The sequence below is a fragment of the Lampetra planeri genome, chromosome 14, assembly GCF_965212315.1.
Source record: "Lampetra planeri chromosome 14, kcLamPlan1.2.h2, whole genome shotgun sequence".
Lineage (NCBI taxonomy): Eukaryota > Metazoa > Chordata > Hyperoartia > Petromyzontiformes > Petromyzontidae > Lampetra > Lampetra planeri.
This window is the reverse complement of record NC_136120.1, coordinates 2,212,016-2,231,686: the sequence shown is the minus strand read 5'-3', so window position 1 is coordinate 2,231,686 and position 19,671 is coordinate 2,212,016. Positions and strand designations below refer to the sequence as shown.

Sequence of the window (19,671 nt, the reverse complement as noted above, 5' to 3'; positions counted from 1 at the left end):
TGTGCTGTTGTAACGTTCCTACCCTCCCCTACTGGACATCTGTGAAAAATAACTTTATAGCTCATCGCGTTCCTCCAGGATAAATACAAACTCTGATTCTGACTGCATACGTGTGTGCCGATTCCCATAAATAACTAGAATGCACCTATGGCATGAATAATGTTGTCTCTCTCGCAATTTAACTTGTCGTTTTACCAGTTTACATCCTGTTGTACTCAAATCGGCATCTCGTATTGAGGTGACGTTTCTACTGCAGAGCCCTGCAATTGCTTTTTCACTGCAGATCAGTGCCAACACTCGTAAGTGTTAGGGACTGTCCCACAGAAGCAGATATCACAGAACTACTGAGATACCCCCATGCTGTATAACATACCTGATATAATCACCCAGGAATGTCTGTCCTTAACGCTCGTGACGTCACTCCACATCGAACAGCCCCTCTAATTAATAATCATTATAAGGTGACGTCCTCCAAATTAACACCGCGCCCTTACAAATTGCACACGCATTGATGCTTGCAAGTTTCAGATTTACTGCAATACACCCGTCCTTGGACGGGCAAAATGCTAGTAATATATATTGAGCCCAATCTCAGCGCTGGAGAATCAGAGCTATAAGCTCATGAGGTCCATTCATAAACCTTAGAACAGTCTTAAATACCTGAGCCCAGAACGGCAATGACCTGGCCACCCACCCCGCCTACTCTGATGAGTGTGGTGCGTCTGATATCGTTGATGCCCCTGGTAATGCCGTCCAGAACGTCAGGATGTCGCAATGTACGATGCGAGGGAGGATGTGGAATTAAACACATTTTATGGAATATAAAAAAAAATCAGACCTGGGATTGATTCCGCCACCCCTAACTCATTTATTACAAACTGAACATTCTTCTGGGATGTAGGGACAGTGATTGGCAACGCGTGTAGATATGTGCGCACTGTGCCTTGCCGTGCTCTGCCCACCCATGCCGCCCTTGCCATCGTTGTTCCCACTGCCCTCTGCATCCCTCGCAGTCAAGTCGGCCGCAGCACTGAAAGCTCAGGCCACAGAGGAGGGAGTCCGCATTCATTCCACCATCAAGCACTGCCTTCCCGAGGTGAAGAGCGCCTGGTTCCACGCGTAAGTGATCGTTGACAGCGTCACAAAAACCCGCATTTCGCACATTGCAGTCCAGATTTTACAACGTTTCTAACGAATCTGCCTCGTAAGATAGTGCGCGCTTGACTTGTCGACCGATTTCGCGAACACCCACGGATCCCACACCCTTTGCTTCATGCGAACATTAATTGCGCGCCACGACTAGTGCACAAGTGGCTCTTGCGCAGTCCAACCTAATGCACAGCGGGTGACTGGTCCCCACTGGCGTGACGGCGGAGCAGGGAGAGCAAACTCACCAAGTCGGAGCGGCTGGAGTTCGGCAGCTCGGACACGGAGCTGTGGCTGAAGATTAAAGCTCCCGTCGACAAGGACAAGGGCACGTACCGGCTGGAGGCTACAGGCAGCACCGAGACGGTCAAACTCTCCATTGACCTCTCCGGGAAAGGTAACTTGCCACGCGTCCGGGACGCTGGCGGGGTAGCCGTCTGCAACATGAGAAATAGAATGTTGGTCTCGACGAGTTCTCTTGTCGTCTCTGCGCGCTTCCTAGATGTGTATGTTATCGTTCTGTTCGCCCCCTTTGCGCTTTACGGGATCACCAGTGTCTTGTTTTTGCCTGTGTGGCTGTCTGGCTGTGTATATCTTCAGATAGACTCCTATGTACAGCGTAAGGGAGCGCCCACTCTTTTTAAAGTTATAGCTTGCAGGATTGTTTTGAAATAAGAACGCCTGAATGCATTTTCTTTAACCGCCTTCTCTTTTTTGGTTTGTCCGCTCTAAATTGCGTGAATTTCATTTCCTTTCGTTCGCAGCCTTCGCTAGCTTGCTGGAAGAGTACCAGAAGCTCGAGTGAGTCGGCGTGCTACAAACACTCTCACGCTGGGGGTCAAACCCACAAACAGCGGCCGCAATTCTCACTCGCCCTTCCGTGAGCACCGTCGCTGCGCGTGCATTCTGACTCTACGAGGGGGAGCAGCGTGAAGCGTGGCGCTCTTGGGTTTCTCCCGATGGCCAGATCGCCTGGGATGCGCCCTATCCCGTCAGATCTGGGTAGCTAAGCAGGGTTGACCCTGGAGAGCACTCAGATGGGTGAACACCACACGCGGTGTAACAGGCGTTGTGCGCAGTTGAGGTGCAGGGCAGCAAAAGTTGATCGTTTTTCTTAACTCCCCCCCCCCCACCTACCCACCCCCACCTACCCGCCTTGTTCTGTACACCACAACCCACACTGGCAAACGTGAAGTATGGTCGAATACACATCGCGGCCCGCCAGGCGTGGGTCAGGATGTTGTCCAGCAGTGGGTCGACACATCAGGCTGTGCACGTATTATTTATGTCGCGTTTGCCAGTTTGTGTCTTTATTTAACATTTGACTGCGAATGTTCTTCATTTTTGGACAGGCTTGCTGCCAATGCAGATAAAAGTGAGTACAGTGAGGCGAGGGTGCAGTGTTTACGAATGCCCTTAACCAACAGTGCCTGTGTGTGTGTGTGGGGAGCGGTGGTGCAGCGGTTAGCGCTACACTGCGCTACGAACCCATCCACCCGAGTTTGATTCCCGCTCACGGCCAACATCGGTGACGATCATCTGAACCGTTCCGGGGGCCTCCCCTAGCTCGACTCAACCTCCGATGAGTAGCTGGTGTAGCGGTGTGTAAACATCGCTATTGGGGAGACAAAGGCGGCCGGGCGTGGTGCTGGCTACCCACCCCTCATGTGCCGGCCTTCATAGGTGCTCGCAAACAGCACTTTCCCCAACAGTCTGTTAGGGCTACACGGGGGGGTCTTTGTGTCACAACATTGCGCGCATTGTTCTCTCAGAATGATTTGCAGCCTGGCAGTCTTTTACCCTCATCCAAGCCACTCACGGCAAAAGGCATTCGTACCATTCTTTGAGCACGTTGACAATATAGGCAGCTGAGCCTGGCTTTAGCGCTATATTGTGACATGATGTGATCCCCGCTGTCAAGAGATGTCGTGTGACACAAGAGTCGGTGATCGTGTTTGTGCTGATATCTCGCTGCTGTATGTCATAATCTTTGAGGCTCTCGGAGAGGATAAGTGCATCCGCGAAAATGAAAAGTCGCGTCAGTGCGCGTGCGTGTCCTGCAGACAGACGTTGCTGCTATCGAGGCACGGATTATTTAAGTGACATATCAGTTGTCATGATACACTTGCATGCGTGTGTGTTGGCTCGTCTGCAAGTGTGAAGGTTTGTCTTTACGCTGTTATTTCAATTGCAAGAGATTATTGTCTGGTGATATCTGCCTCAGAAGCGTGGGTGTTTCTTATGAGCAATCTTCAACAATGGAATTAAGCAAAAGTCTCGTATTTGTAACCCATGCCCGATGCTGTTCTTGCAGACCATGCCAGGATCGTAGGAGGGTTGCCTGATGTTGTCAGCATTATGGAAGGAAAGGTAAGGATGGACATTCACAAAAGCAGCTGCTGTTTGAACTTTAGATTGGAATGGAACCTCTGAAATCTGTTTTTGTCGTTCTTGTTGCATTGTTTTCTTTAGTAAAAAATAAATAAAGTTTAGATGTTTGAATATTTCAAATATCCTGTAAAAATAAATACGTAGAATTATTAAACTTTATGAAACTACTACCATTTTTTAACAAGGCCGCAAACTAAAATATGATTTATTTACTGTGAGGTGCTGAACCACACAAAGCACAACCTTACACATGCTTCTAATGCCTAAATGTGAATTTGTTTGGGCTAGGACTATAGCTGCAGTTAAAGTTGACACTCGAGCCAGGGTTTTGGCCAAGGGATAAGGAAAAAGGATGAGGCTAAAGCTAAATCATCAAGATTAACTGCAGGGTAAATAAGTCAAGGATTTGGTCTTAGACAGGCGTTAGGATATCTGCGAAGCTGTAGGTGGCTTGGAGGGAATGACGCAGGCGTTAGGATATCTGTGCAGCTGTGGGTGGGTTGGAGGGATTTAACGCGGATAAACCAAGGAGCATACGCCATCGTGTGAACTCCAGTCATCCTTGCAGCAGCAGCAGCAGCAGCAGCTTCTGGCTAGCCATCGAACAAACAGGGTCGCCACATCGCGCGCTTTCAGATGCGCTTCTGCTGCCATCTGGAACACTGTCCCTTTCCAATCTTTGGAAGCCATGGGAGCTATGCACTTTCAAATCGAGAATGAAAATGTATTTCTTTAGATCTTTTTGTGTTTCGCTTTTTTTGTCCTACCCCTGCACCTCTGATTAACACGGTCGGCTACTTATGGTGCGACAGAAGCCCAAAACGCATACCTACATTCTGTGCCCCACTTCTCAAATTAAAACTTATATTCTTTGGGTCTTTCGGTAAAGTCACATAGATAGGTTTAAATAAAATAACCAAAAAACTACGACGTTTCGATCGCAACACAAGCGGTCGTCATTCATTTCTTGATGACGACCGCTTGTGTTGCAATCGAAACGTCGTAGTCTTTTGTTATTTTCTTTGAACCTATCGACGTGACTTTACCGAAAGACCCAAAGAATATGAATTCCTGCAGTCACGAAAGCTTTGAGTCAAAATTAAAACTGCTTCACCTGCACCCATTCCCCATCCCCCACCACTGCAAGCGTTGTCATCTTGGAAACTGCCTCTTGCCGTTTGGTGCAGACGTTGAACCTGACCTGTTCCGTGGCGGGGGAGCCGGTGCCAGAGGCCACGTGGCTGAAAAACGACAAAGTGCTCTCGAAGAGCGAGCACTACGTCATCAATTTTGAAGAGGGGCGTTTCGCGAACCTCATCATCCAGAACATCACAATGGCCGACACGGGGAAGTATGGCATGGTAGTGAAGAACAAGTATGGCCAGGACACCGTCGACTTCACCGTAAGTGTCTGCAAGCAGGGAAAGGAGATTGAGGAGACTTCGAAAAAACCCAAGTACTCGCACAGCAGAAAGTAGCTCTTCAAAGTGGCCCCTCAAGGCCTTCAGGAAAGACTTCTCTCAGCTGGATCTTTCTCAGCTGATCCTTGCTCTTTTTGTTCAATTTAATATTTAGTAAAATTTTGCCGTGCTATTTCTTGATAAAAAGAAAACCTGGCCATTTTATAGCCAATAAATCGGAGCTGATAATTCCGTTTTGACTAAAATGCTTTCCCAACCAACCGTTGCTATCAAGAAAGAATATGTCCTCTACTTCCGCTTAGGTTGATTTAGAAAAAAAACCACTGCATGGCAAAGGTAATGTTTGTTTTACCTTGTTGCAAAATCAGTAATGATATTAATTCATTATTTCATCAATTCATTGCTCCATTTATTCATTGCTTGATTTATTTTTCGGGAGTTATCTTCATTCTTGCTCTCAGTTATTTTATTTAAAATTTCCCTCCATTGGACGTTGCTCCATATTTACACCTAGCACACTCACTTAAGTCCAAAATTACTGATATCATCATAACACGTTTCCATGTGCAACGTATTTGCCCGTCCATAATTTTCCATCCTACGTGCAAACGTGTTTGTGTGCATGCCCGTATTTGCTTCAGTGTGCCCGACTGTATGTCAGATATGTATGTGTGATTGCGCCAGTTATTCCACTGTTGTGCAACATCGATTGGCATGTGGGCATTGTTCAAGTATTTTTTTTGCCTCAGAATATGATGTGTCAGCATGTTGGAATTATGATTACGTTTTGGTTGGAATTGAAGTGATAACCCTCCTCAACACTTAAAACATAATGAGCATGTGGTTCTTGAGCTAAATGACGTTGTGAACGTTGTAGCATGCTGTTTTCTTGTCCTCATTAAATTTGTTGTATTTCATAAACTTGTTGTGTCTTTCCTTCGTATGATTTGTATTTTTCCCATCGCCTCTTAATTCTTGTTTAATTGTTTTTTGTTTTAACTCCCACGTTGTTTCATTAATGCCAATACTGTCCAGGCATTTTTGTTACTAAGCACACACACACACAAACCTTGCCTTGCTTACTTTGCGACGAGCTTCTTTAAGACGAAAGGGGCATCGGATGTTGAATTGTTTCCCAGTTGAACGCTTCACCTCACCGCCCCTCTCTTAACGCGTTCAACTGTAACAAAACAGCATCGGCTCTCGTGTCGTCTTGTAGCGAGTGCAGATTCCCTCCACCCGGAAGAGTCGTCATCCGTGGGGGTATTTACATTTTGTTTTTGTTCAGTTCTCAAGGAGACGGAGGCAAAACTTGTCTTGGGAGCCCCTTGTCTTAGTCCTGAGATCCTCGTTACAAATCTCTTCAGGGATGTTTCCAAGTGGGGATTTATGAGACCGTTCTTTTTTTTTTGTTTTACGAAGGGGTGCAAATCGTTAACGCGGTCCTCATGGAAGTGCCGCGGAAACGTATTCATCTCGTTCACTCAAAGCAGATGAATCGCTTGTGAACAATTAGTTTTAAAGAGCGGTAATTGAGAGGGTGAGTAGAATGGTCAATATGGTTTGTATTCGACGTTAAAAATGATGTGTATTCTGCAGACGTAAAGTTATGGGAGTGTATTTTAAAAAATTATATTTACAACAACAACAGAGTACAGGAAAGTTGATAGCCAGGGTTAATGGCGTTCAGCTGCGTTCTGTATATATGTGTAACAATAGCAGCCCTGAGTTATGATCAAGGAAGCATTTTTCTTTTTAAAATGATCATTGAAGATATTACGATGTTCTACTGATTTTTACCTTTTTGACCAATTGCTTTAACTTGCCTTTCCACTTACTGAAATTGAAATTTTTTTGGCAGTTTTTTTTCTAAGGTCAACACAGGTGCGGTGATTACTGCAGAAAATTTAGATACAGTAAAGGGACGTTTTTATTAATTACATTTTATTTTATAATAAAGGTTTTTGGGTTAGATCGCGTTATTTATAAATGTGTCACAACCCTCCACCACCCGACACGGCCAATCAGTAAAAAATGTGTCACGTTGACGAAAGACAAATAGTTCACTACTTTAGCCCACCGGTGTGTTGAAGTGTGAATCCACAACACTTTCTCGTCATGGTTTATAATTAAATAAACACTCACAATAACAGTCGGCAGTAATAGTGGCATTGAGGCACCTATAGCTATTAGGATGTTCGTTCAAGTGGCAGGCACTGTAATGAACATTGGCATTTTTTTCGGTAAAGTGACGTAGGTAAAAATAAATAAAATGAAAACATTTTATTTTATTTATTTTTCTTTTTATTTATTTTTACCTACGTGACTTTACCGAAAAAACCAAAGAGTATGAATCCTTGCAGTCACGAAAACTTCAAATCTAGAATTGGCATTTTTGTTTACGTATCTGAGCCAAATGCCGCAGACAATCTACAGCATTGGAGGTGGCCGGGTGACTCAGAGGTCATAGGTCAAAGCACTCAGCTGGCACTGCTGCGACCCTGACTTCAAATCTGGGCCCTCAAATGTCGTGAATGTCTCAGTCCAGCCACAGATGACTGCGCACAAAAATATTACATACAACTTTTGTCTTCAAGTCATTTTTGCTCAATTCCAGCTCTGAAAATTGAAAGTTATCCATTGCACTGTTATGTGAAGGACATTTCTGTCTCGCAGGCCATGTGTGAAAGTCCACCTCGACTGTGTGGATTAAGGGCCGTCCTCCCACAGAGTCGCACTGACCTGCGAGAATTCCGAGTGGATACTTCGTTTCAATACACAATATCAATAGCACAATTGGAATAGATTTGGAATTTAGATTTTACTTATTAAGGCGTTAATGGGGTGGATTTGAATGTGTGTCACCTCTAGCACTGCCCCATATATACTTAATTGTGCGATTCAGTATTACTCCGACCTTGATGAAGCTGTTTTTCAAGAAGGGGCTAACACTTGGATATTGACGGCAAAGGGATCGCTGGTTGTGTGTGTGTCGTGTAGCTGGTAGCGCTACGCTGCGCTACGCTGCGCTACGAAGCCGGCATCCCGAGTTCGATTCCCGCTCATAGCATCGGTGACGATTAACTGAACTGGTCTTGGGCCTCAAACGAGTACCTGGGGCTGTGTGTAAAAACATTGCCACTGGGGAGACAAAGGCGGTCGGGCGTGGTGATGGCCACCCACCCCTTCGTGTGCTGTGCCGGCCTTCATAGGTGCTCGCTCACAGCACTTGCCCCAACAGTATGTCAAGGCTACACGGGGGATATTTGTATTTGTGAGCGACGTCTAACCAGTGCCGGATTAAGCTAGTGCAGGGCCCGTAGCATATGTTATAAAGGGGCCATAAATAAAACAAAACAAAGATGAAAACACAATTTTTTTACTTGCATAGAAAGTAATTGTATTTTTTTCATTTGCTATACAGCCAGATAATATGACAAATCGCTAACCTTAAACACCTGGTCGTTCATAAAAGTTGAAGGCAGTATAGTACTATAATAATAGAGCAAGTTCAGAATCACTGAAGCAGAATTGATAGCTTGAAAGCATTTAGCGCGGGGCTCTTGAGAATGCGGGGCCCGTAGCATATGTAGCTACTTTTGCTACGAGGACAATCCGGCACTGCGTCTAACGTGTGGCTTTGTGGTGCGTGCAGCTGAATGTAACCGACAAGGAGGAGTGACCGGCGCTCCCTTGACGAAGAAACTCCGTGCTCACGCACACAGCATCTTAACTGTACGGCGTTACCAAGGGGTTCTGTATAACCACATCGGTGGACTGGGATGGCTGAAGCAAGGAAGATATCAAACGAACGCAACATTTGCTCAATTACTGAATGAGCAAATCCTGCGTCTGAACGTGAAAGTGCGGTGCGTGTGAGAGTGCCGCATTTATTCACCGGGGCCGACAGTGTCATTTGGCGGCAGCAATGCTGTTGTGATTCCGTTACCCGGGCTCCTGCAGGTAGCACAGAGGGATTACGCTCGCGCTCTCGAATGCTGACCACTGCGTAAGACATTGAACTCATTCATCATCGGTAGCATTGTGCGATTCCTCATGTGCTGTCGACACGCGTTTCCCTCCGCCTCTTCCGATCTTTCGCCGCCTTCTCTGTCGTTGCTCTCCCAGGGCTTTGCTCTTGTGCATCTTCCTGCATCAGTTTTCATCCCATCGGTTATGGACTCAATTGAGCACACAAATCTGGCACGGCAAACATTAATTTTGAAATTAGTTCTCGTTGCCTGCATTGTTTTGGTCTCGTTTAAAAAGTTGACATTCGAGATGACTTGGAAACCCAACATTTCGCTGCAGCTATAATCACCTCCTACACTCCTGACCCGGTCATAGAAAATTCCAGATCAGTTTTTTTTCTCATATTTCGCCCCACTTCAACGCCATACAGGCAGTGCCCTCAATGTTTGCCGCCCTCTGCCGGATAAACCCAGGGTGTAGCTTGGGACACCAGGGTGTAGCTGGGGAGAGACAGCTGTGGAGTGGCTGTGGTACCGTGCTGTGGTTGTAGCTACAATCGCAGCCCCTGGCACGGGCTCTTCAGAAAACCCGCAGCCTGATCACGTAATTTTAAGAGAGAATGAGTCAATGGGGGTCTGAATGTTCTCTGGATTCTGCCCTTTGGCTTTAATGTTCTTTGCCAAAAAATGATTTAGGTTGGGGTTGTGCTGTGAATGGTAGCATCTGTTGACGCCTCAAATTATTTACTTCTCTTCATAACGTAAACTTTTACATCTAAGCTTCAAACATATTTTTGTCCAGATAATAATTAATTACACTTTAGTGACTTTTCTGTATTTCAGTCCTTTCAAGACGTCACATTGCCAAAGAATGGTACAGAAAGTGTTATATTTGAGTTGTTAACGTATTCTTTTTCGGAATCATGATTATTATTTTTAAAAAGTGCATTAACATAATATATCACTCAGAATAACATTAATATATATATAGAGCGGTGTGGGGTAGAGTCGTGGCGCAGTGGGTAGGGCACTGCACTATACACCTGGTAAGCAGCCAACATCAGCGGTGAGTGATATCAGAACCTCTAGTAACCACCGCTTTCACCAGCCCACACACCTACATGGCGAAGCACGGTCAAACAACCCCCATGGCCAGGAGGCCTTCAAAAGGCTGTGTGATTATGGTTGCGTGTGAATTTCGCTGCAACGAGTTATTCCGTCGTTTCGGAGAGCTGCACTCTTTGCATGTCCGAGGCGTCAATCCACAGCTCTGGCCAACTGCCGCAGTTCATTTCTCCACCACGTGATTAAAATCTAGATTTCACAAGCTCCATAATTGTGTGATGATAACAAAGAGAGTGGGATGGAGGTGGTATGCCTTAGTATAAAACATGTGCTCCCCAACACACTGGCGTCCCCATTGCTTTTCAGTTGCATTATTGAGTTTAATTTTTATTTATATTGCGGAAGATCTATGAAACTGATTTCGTGCCAATTAGTACGCAATTAATTATACTCTTGGTAAGTATTCGCATTGCATGAGCAGCACGCTTCTCTTTGCCTTCACCGAGACTGCCTTTTAGCATTAGCTCTTATTTAACATATTCACCATGGTGCTGTAATGGGATGTTAGCCCTCTTTAAATGGCAGTATGAGGAGCCTTCTGTGTTAACATTCTTTGCCATCAGTCCTCAGGTGTGTGCTGACATCAAGCAGATAGATTTATGTTGAGAGAGTCTCGCCTTTTCAAACTGTTTACACACAAGGTCGCACCGCATGATGGATCAGCTCTGAATGGAATGTGCTGCTGCGTTCTCAAATAAAAATCGGAGTGAAGTTATGCTGGTGTGTCTTCTGTTTGCAAATTGAGCCATTGGAGGTGGCTCAAAGGAAAGGAAAGAAATGCCATCACCAATGTTATGTTATAATGTTGGGATAGTAAATCTAAACCCGAATGCTGTTTTATTTGCTGATCAGCTGGTAGACCTGTAAAGATTAGTGTTGTTAAAAACGAGAGCCGGTAACCATTATCAGAATCGATCACTGGTTTAAAGAGTCGGGAACCGGTAATCCTTCCCAGTGGAACTTCAGTAATGATTGTGCTGATTGGCCACGCGCTAACGTACAAACAACACGACGGCCTAAGTCACCGCATGGGACATGCGCCCTCGTTTCTCAATTGAAAGGTAAATTATACAATCTATCAATTGCTTTGCTTGCTTGTTCGCACCAATGCTGGCGGAAGGGCCTCCACTAGAGGGAGCTCAAGAGGGTGTGTGATCTGCTCCCCCACGCTGTTCAGACGTCTTAGAAGAGGTAGCATGCATACCCACGCTGCACGTTTGACTGGTGCGTGGACGTGCAGGGATGGGGTGGTATCTACGAAACTTGGCCCATCATGGAATATAATCAATGTCCTTTTCATTACAAATCCACTGTGCTAACCAGCACACCACAGCGGTTCCCTTTGTGTTCAAATGAATAAGGAAATCATGAATGTTTATTGCCAGACGTTCTATATGGGCGGTAAAAACCGGTTTTAAAAATGCGGTTATAAAGCATAATTAGCAAACGATCTTAACAACCCGAGTAGAGATTCACCCTAAGACGTGATTGAATTGTTTAGCTTCGTGGTTGCGTGAGATTCTACTCAACAAATGAAATCGTTTCCAATCTTGCTAAGAGGCAGAGGCTCCACGACCCGTCTCATCCACCTTTTCAAATGTCCCTCTCCCCAACAATGCTGACTTTTCCAACGCAACCCCAAGTTCAATGCACGATCGTCACGCGAACCTGTCCCCCTCTTCATGAATAAACGCATTTAGGTCCAGGGACCCAAATGCAAAAGCGTAAAAATGTAAAACAAGAATGGTTCACGGAAGATTATACATTTAGTTTTTTTTTGCTCCATAACGTTCTTTGAAATGTCCCAAAATATAATGAAATTATTTTTCAATAAATATTTGTTGATGTCATTGCTGTTTTAATATTAATAGGTTCCTTTATTTGTTAAGATCAATACATTCTATACTTGCGCATGGCAATATGTTCAGAAGCTAAATTGAAATCTCGAGGTCTGCTAGCCATTACATGTGCAATACATCTAACTTACGTTTCTCTAATTATTCATTGAGCATCTTCATAATTTTATTTTATGTAAATGATCACGATCCATGATAGTGAATATCGACAGCAGTGGTTCTTAACCTTTACTGCAGCCTTTCACTCTGTTTCTCAATCGTTAAAAAATGTATAATATTAACAAATACATTGCTTTAATGAAGCAAAGTCGTTTTACTTTAATATGTGCCCGTGCTTAATTTGTTTTTCGACGACTCACCTTCTATAAATAATCTGGCCACGTCTCTCACCCCCAGAAAGGGCATCTCGTACCCTAGGGGGTACAGCGTGCACCCCAGGGGGTGCAGCGTGCACCCCGGGTTAAGAACCTCTGATCTCTACGTTGCTGCTGAGTGAAGCACACATTGCAGGAAACGCGCGCGAGTGGTGACCCAACCATGGGCGCACACGCCCCGTAACGCCGCTGGTGGCACAACTTGTCTGTCTGTGTGTTGTGTGGGGGTCTGTATCTGTGTGTTGTGTGGGGGTCTGTATCTGTGTGTTGTGTGGGGGTCTGTATCTGTGTGTTGTGTGAGGGTCTGTATCTGTGTGTGTGTGGGGGTCTGTATCTGTGTGTTGTGTGGGGGTCTGTATCTGTGTGTGTGTGGGGGTCTGTATCTGTGTGTTGTGTGGGGGTCTGTATCTGTGTGTGTGTGGGGGTCTGTATCTGTGTGTTGTGTGGGGGTCTGTATCTGTGTGTGTGTGGGGGTCTGTATCTGTGTGTTGTGTGGGGGTCTGTATCTGTGTGTTGTGTGAGGGTCTGTATCTGTGTGTGTGTGGGGGTCTGTATCTGTGTGTTGTGTGGGGGTCTGTATCTGTGTGTGTGTGGGGGTCTGTATCTGTGTGTTGTGTGGGGGTCTGTATCTGTGTGTGTGTGGGGGTCTGTATCTGTGTGTTGTGTGGGGGTCTGTATCTGTGTGTGTGTGGGGGTCTGTATCTGTGTGTTGTGTGGGGGTCTGTATCTGTGTGTTGTGTGGGGGTCTGTATCTGTGTGTTGTGTGGGGGTCTGTATCTGTGTGTGTGTGGGGGTCTGTATCTGTGTGTTGTGTGGGGGTCTGTATCTGTGTGTGTGTGGGGGTCTGTATCTGTGTGTTGTGTGGGGGTCTGTATCTGTGTGTGTGTGGGGGTCTGTATCTGTGTGTTGTGTGGGGGTCTGTATCTGTGTGTTGTGTGGGTGTCTGCATCTGTGTGTTGTGTGGGGGTCTGCATCTGTGTGTTGTGTGGGGGTCTGCATCTGTGTGTTGTGTGGGTGTCTGCATCTGTGTGTTGTGTGGGGGTCTGTATCTGTGTGTTGTGTGGGGGTCTGTATCTGTGTGTTGTGTGGGGGTCTGTATCTGTGTGTTGTGTGGGGGTCTGTATCTGTGTGTTGTGTGGGTGTCTGCATCTGTGTGTTGTGTGGGGGTCTGCATCTGTGTGTTGTGTGGGGGTCTGCATCTGTGTGTTGTGTGGGGGTCTGTATCTGTGTGTTGTGTGGGGGTCTGCATCTGTGTGTTGTGTGGGGGTCTGTATCTGTGTGTTGTGTTGGGGTCTGCATCTGTGTGTTGTGTGGGGGTCTGCATCTGTGTGTTGTGTGGGGGTCTGTATCTGTGTGTTGTGTGGGTGTCTGCATCTGTGTGTTGTGTGGGGGTCTGCATCTGTGTGTTGTGTGGGGGTCTGCATCTGTGTGTTGTGTGGGGGTCTGCATCTGTGTGTTGTGTGGGGGTCTGCATCTGTGTGTTGTGTGGGGGTCTGTATCTGTGTGTTGTGTGGGGGTCTGTATCTGTGTGTATGTGGGGAGCCGTCGGGGAGCGGTCGGGGAGCGGCCAGCGGCGCTGCGCTACGAACCTAGCCATCCGGGTTCGATTCCTGCCAACGCAAGTGACGATTATCTGAACCAGTCCTGGGCTTCCGCTAGTTCGACTCGGCCTCAAATCAGTACGTGGTGCGGTGTGTAAACATTGCCACTCGGGAGACAAAGGCGGATAGGCGTGGTGCTGGCAACCCACCCCCTCGTGTGCCGTGCCAGCCTTCGTAGGTGCTCGCTAACAGCACTTGCCCCAACAGTCTGTTAAAGGCTCTCGGGGGGATTTTGTCTCGCGTCTTATATTTGTCTGTAGAGATGCGTGTGTACTTGTACGAGTGTGTACAAATATTGCGTGCGGCAGACCTTTCCATCCCACACGGCAACGGGTTTAGGTGTAGCCTATGAGGGCTCAGGGGTACAACTTTCGAGCGTCCTGATTTAACAACAATCCTAATTTGAGAGTATTTGTAAAAAATGAAATTTTGCCTTGGTTAAAAATGCGCTGGCCCAATCAGAATCTGTTCAAACTGGAGGAATCCGATGAGCTATGAAGCTCTTTTTCACAGATGTCAAGTGAAACCAACAAAACGTAGTGTTGTGAATAACAATGCGTGGCCAGTGTAATAACCTTCCTCTCACCACGTGTCGTGATTGAGTTTCCCAGTAACCTGATTGCTGTTCTCATGGGGAAAAGACGACTGTGACTGTGGCGCATGATTCTCGATAAAGGAATACTTTTCACACGCGTCTATTTTTTGTCACTAGAAAGTACAGAGACTCTTCTACTTGCGAACATTCGACTTGCGAACTTTCATTGATAAGAACAAACCTGTCCGTATGTCCAGTTGCCTGTTCGGACTGAGAATCGTACATTTGCAGGAGATTATACAACTTTTAAAGCCATTCCCCATGTTTAGTGTACATGTCGTACAACATGTTTGGAATCGACAGGAGTAAGTTGTACTTGCGAACAAATCGACTTACGAAGAGACCTCTGGAACCTAACTCGTTCTTAAGTAGAGGAGTCCCTGTGCTCGGTGCTACTTGACATTATTTTTTGCATTCTTTAAAAGTCACAAACAAGAACACTTCATGAACAGCGCATCCAGTGGAAAGATTTTGGAATTAGAAACCTTTATTTCGCAACTTTCAATTTAAACAGAAAAAAAGCCACCCATAGAAAAACAAACAAGCATGCCTTGGTGGCTTTGTAATGTGTGTAGAGCTGTAACGTGAGTATTGATGAAATGTCACCATTACCGATTTTTAAAAAACAAACTCGCGGACAAAGTTTGTGATATGGACGTGGCTTCGGGAGCTCCTGACTGGCGCACACAGGATGGAGTGTTGCGTCTATGCGACGCGCTTGTGCTTCCTGATCAATGTCACACTTCCAGCCGTCACGTTCTGCAGGGTGGGTACACCAAACACAACAAAACCAAACACGTGGTCAACAAAAACCATCGGAAAGAGACCCTTGTACAAATGGGGATGACACTTAAAAACAATATTGACGTCAAGCAGCCTATTTGCTATACGGACGTATATTTGAACTCTGCTGACTCTGCAGGTAGGTAGATATCTCACATGCATAATGGTTTCATGATATACCAGACTGAAATACATTTCCATCTCAAAGTCACAATAGAAAAACTAAAAACATTTCTTTATTTTACTGGGAAAGGCCCACTGGGCTATGCAGCTCGTTTTCAGAAGTGACCTGGCCACAAATGAAAGCTCAACAAGAGTGACTTCTGTGGAAATTTATAGCAGCCAAAAACTCTAAATGCATATTTATAAATGTGGAGGGAAACAACGAAAGAACCGGAGAAAAATCCACCCGACCACGGGGGAAACATCCAAATTCTTAATATACAGGAGTCAGGGTCGGGATCGGGATCGGGATCGGGATCGAACCTACGACCTCCTGCATACCAGACGAGGGAGTTAACATCTCGCCACAGCGGCACCTATAGACTGTTGTCGGTGAGCCAGTGGTACTGGTTCATCATGCACACGAATATAGAGCACTCTATCCGCCTGTGAGCATGGTCTGACCCATAACAGCTCTTGGAGTGACTCACCCACCTATGGCCCTCTGAGAGATATGGCCTGCTAAGACAGAGTACAGATTATTGAGACGAAAGAGAGATAAATAAGCGGTATACGAGAGCCCTAGAGACAAGAGACACTGATTGATTATTATTGTACACGTGGCACTTTGAATGTATGACGACATGTGACCAGCCAGCACACCCACGTTTTATTACGTGTATTTTCTGCAGTGTCTCACACACGGGGGGCCTCTTAGGATGTCGTGCTCGTGCTTACCTCGATGAGCTCATCGCCCTTCACCTCCTGGATGTGCGTCAGCTTGTCCACCTTGTAGATCAGCTTGCCTCCCTCGAGCACGGCGATGCACTGAATGGACACATAATAGATCAGAGAAAGGTGATTCATGCATGATTGCACATCATGAGCCCATCATTCTCACCACTGAGACATCAACCGGTGAGACATTCTCAGTCGAACAACCAAGACACTAATGCATTCATGAGAATTAAAGTCAGATTTTAGGTGTATGGCAATGGTGCTTGACTGGCACCAGAACAGTTTATTTTCTGGGAACCTGTGCGAATTTCACACTGCTGATCGATGAAGTCAATGTCGTCACATTTATTACAGATGCACCCCCACGTGTCCCGTGGCTGGAGTCACGTGCGGAATGGAGGTGCAAATTACATGCATTTGTGCAAAGGGTTATATGTACGTTTGTTGAACTTCTTTCGCACCACACGTAGCCAAACGTGCTAATCGGAGGTGCGGGGGAAGGACAATAAACTAACCACAAAAAGCAGTCCGAAAGAAATTAGTTTTCAATATAGATTATTTAAAAGTGCACAGCTCCAGTGACTTCCTAATATTGGTTGGAAGAGCGTTCCAGACGGCCGCAGAAACGCATCTGAAACCGTGCGATGCAGTGACCGTCTTTGTTCGATCGTTAACCAAAAGCCACTGCGAGGATGACCGGAGTCTGCGTGATGGTTTATGCACTGTGTATGTAATCAGTGCAACCTCATAATGTATTCGTTTGGCAACCGGTAGCCAATGCAGCTCAGCGAGCACCAGACAGACATGGTCGGATCCAGTGCCGGATCATCCTAGTAGCAAAAAAAAAGCTACATATGCTACGGGCCCCGTACTTTCAAGGGCCCCGCGCTAAATGCTTTAAAGCTATAAATTCCGGTCCAGTAATTCTGCACTTGCTCTATTACTCTAGTACTATACTGCCTTCAACTTTTATGAACGACTGGGTATTTAAGGTTAGCGATTTGTTGTATTATCTGGCTGTATAGCAAATGGAAAAAATACAATTACTTTACTATGCAAGTAAAAAATGTGTGTTTTCATATTTACGTGTTTTTTTTTTATTTAGGGCCCCTTTATAACATATGCTATAGACCATGCACTAGCTTAATTCGGCACTGGCCAGAACTCGTGGTTAACGACTGTGCGTTTGCTGACCAGGCGTAACAATATTTTGTGGGCATTGGCCAAATATAGAAAAAATATTGGGGTTGCCCACCTCACGTCCACTCCTACCGCAGAAATTGCCCTCCCCCCACCCCTCTGCTGCTACCATAGTGATGAATTCCCCCACGTGCCCAGGGGTGGTCCCAGCGAGGGGTCGGCGGTCTCCTCGTACCTTGGCACTGGTGCCGAGGGTCCCGGTGAGGCTGGCCTCCTGGCCCAGCGTGAAGCTGTTCACCACCTCCTTGCCGTTGGTGACCGTCTTCACGACGAACTTTTCCCCGGTCTGCTCGATGGTCGTCTCCGTGACGGCGTCTCGGCCCTTGGCGATGACGTCGTCGGGGAATTCTGCGTTCACGGAAGGAAAAAAAGGGGCACGCGCGGACGAACGGTGACTTTTTTGCACGATCGCATCTGCACGTCATGGGTATTTGCCATTTTTATTTTTCCCATTTGCAACCACGGTTGGTCGGCAGGTGTGGTGGCGTGAAGTTTGGGTTGCCCCCCTCTGCCAACGCGCGTGGGTGAGTCAAGTCGATTTACCCTCTCTCTCTCTAGAGCGCCCGTTGATTGGAGGCACCTTTTGCCAGCAGTGGCTTGAGAAAACAATCGCAAGGCTGCGCCTTGAATCTTTGATTTGCTCTGGGACGCCTCACCGAGTGTCAGGACTATTTTTCGTCTGATTGCCCCTGTATCAGGATGTTTGGGTGGTTTCTGCAATGAGTGCGTTGACGTGTTTAGAAGTTACCTGGAATACCCAGAGACAATACGCACATGCAAGTGGATATAACGCTCAAAACTCCGCAAAGATAATGACCTCTCTTTGTTTGCTGTACTGCCATCTTCCAGCCACCTCCCAGCCACGCACGGAAAACCTCGTGTTCCCAGCACACAATGGCTCCCCTGTTGCGAATTATGTAACAAGTCGTTTATTCATATCCAATTTACATTTCCCTTTTTTGAGGAAATCACGCATAGGAATAATACATGGTGTAGTAGAACACTGTCTGGCGTGATTAAATATTAATCCAACAGCCTGATTTAGATTTCTGGCCACAGCAAACATTAGCGACGATGGAAATCTGAACTGGTCCTGGGCTCCCCCTTTCACCAAACTCGCATTGACCAGTGCGGTCAAGTATGGTCAAACAGTCCCCATGACTGGCATGGAGTCGCCTTCATCAATCAATGGATTTAGCAAACTAATGTAACAAAACACCTAAAAAAGCCACGATGTGTGGCTTCAACTGGCGAACTTTGACCCGAAAGGCAGATGCAATGACATTTGAGAGATCAGCAATAACCTACAGCAGGCAGATTTATTTTCCGCAGCATTATTAAATCACTGGTTGTCAGCACTGAACCACCGCTTCTGATTTTGCCCTCCTATCAAAGTAACCGGAGTGGAATTTTAACGAAGTGCAATTGGAGGCGATGATATATACTCACTGCAGATTTTCATGAATTCATCATAGTTCTCGGTTGAGATCAGCTTCCACTTGCCGCTGAACGCCATGGCAGATGAGGGCAGAGGAGGGCAGAAGAGAGTGGGACGAGGCTGAGAGTCTATTGAGTGCTGCAGCTCCAACCAACGATTCCACCGCCCTTTTATATCTCACGTTTCAGGAGGGCAGGGGCGGTGCCAAAGGTGAATGGAAAAATGTGTGGACAGTAAACGTGTAACGTGCCCTCCTCCGCTCATGCACGTGTGTGTGTGCGCGCGCGCGTGTGTGCATTGCGCGTGTCCGTGTATGTGTGGTGGAGAGTGGTGGGAGCGGTAGTGTAGCTGTTTAGCGCGCTGCGCTACGAACCTGGTTACCCGAGTTCGATTCCCGCTCACGGCCAACACCAGTGACGATTTTCTGAACCGGTCCCTGGCCTCCCCCAGGTCGACTCAGCCTCAAATGAGCACCTGGTGCGGTGTGTAAAGATCACCACTGGAGAGACAAAGGCGGCCGGGATGTGGTGTTGGCCACCCATCCCCTCGTGGGCTGTGCCATGCCGGCCTTCACAGGTGCTCGCTAACAGCACTTGCTCCAACAGTCTGTTAAAGGCTGTACGGGGGATCTTTGCCTTTGTGTGTCGGAGCAGCGACGCGAAAGTCATTTCGGGCAACTGTGTTGCAAATCTGGCAACTTGACTACGACAGTGCCGTAGCAGCATGAGTGCGACAGGGAGGGCGGCCATAGTGTTAAACAAAAGGAATCAGCAGTGACGGCTGCGGCTCAAGTGTTTGGTGGGGTGGAGCCGGTGCCACAGCATCATCAGTGGCGAGTGACACCTGAACCGGTCTTGGACCTCCTACGTC

The 19,671-nt window shown here is 46.6% G+C and overlaps 2 protein-coding genes across 2 annotated transcripts in view; one reads left to right on the top strand and one right to left on the bottom strand.

The window, feature by feature from the left end:
* LOC144722289 (myomesin-1-like) overlaps nucleotides 1-5,879 on the top strand; it is a 65,517-nt gene extending 59,638 nt beyond the window's left edge. Inside the window, exons 30-35 of the mRNA XM_078600403.1 lie at nucleotides 1,014-1,119; nucleotides 1,380-1,543; nucleotides 1,911-1,947; nucleotides 2,499-2,521; nucleotides 3,461-3,516; nucleotides 4,725-5,879. Of these exons, the coding sequence (XP_078456529.1) occupies nucleotides 1,014-1,119; nucleotides 1,380-1,543; nucleotides 1,911-1,947; nucleotides 2,499-2,521; nucleotides 3,461-3,516; nucleotides 4,725-5,015 (677 nt within the window). The 3' untranslated portion in view covers nucleotides 5,016-5,879. The remainder of the gene's footprint in view (nucleotides 1-1,013; nucleotides 1,120-1,379; nucleotides 1,544-1,910; nucleotides 1,948-2,498; nucleotides 2,522-3,460; nucleotides 3,517-4,724) is intronic.
* Nucleotides 5,880-14,949: 9,070 nt separating this feature from the next.
* Nucleotides 14,950-18,963, bottom strand: LOC144722292 (fatty acid-binding protein, liver-like). The gene is made up of 4 exons (XM_078600408.1): nucleotides 18,813-18,963; nucleotides 17,539-17,711; nucleotides 16,164-16,253; nucleotides 14,950-15,239 (listed from the first exon to the last, which is right to left on the bottom strand). Exons 1-4 carry the CDS (start codon nucleotides 18,877-18,879, stop codon nucleotides 15,186-15,188), a joined length of 384 nt encoding a protein of 127 aa, XP_078456534.1. The 5' UTR covers nucleotides 18,880-18,963; the 3' UTR covers nucleotides 14,950-15,185.
* Between the last annotated feature and the right edge of the window lie 708 nt (nucleotides 18,964-19,671).

Bases quoted from the DNA above. Each gene is read 5' to 3' on its own strand.
- LOC144722292 (XM_078600408.1), bottom strand. From the start codon at position 18,879: ATGGCGTTCAGCGGCAAGTGGAAGCTGATCTCAACCGAGAACTATGAT. The intron at 16,254-17,538 runs GTACGAGGAGAC...GTGTCCATTCAG, and splicing joins CCCTCGGCACCAGTGCCAAG to TGCATCGCCGTGCTCGAGGG. The intron at 15,240-16,163 runs GTAAGCACGAGC...CCCACCCTGCAG, and splicing joins AGGGCGATGAGCTCATCGAG to AACGTGACGGCTGGAAGTGT.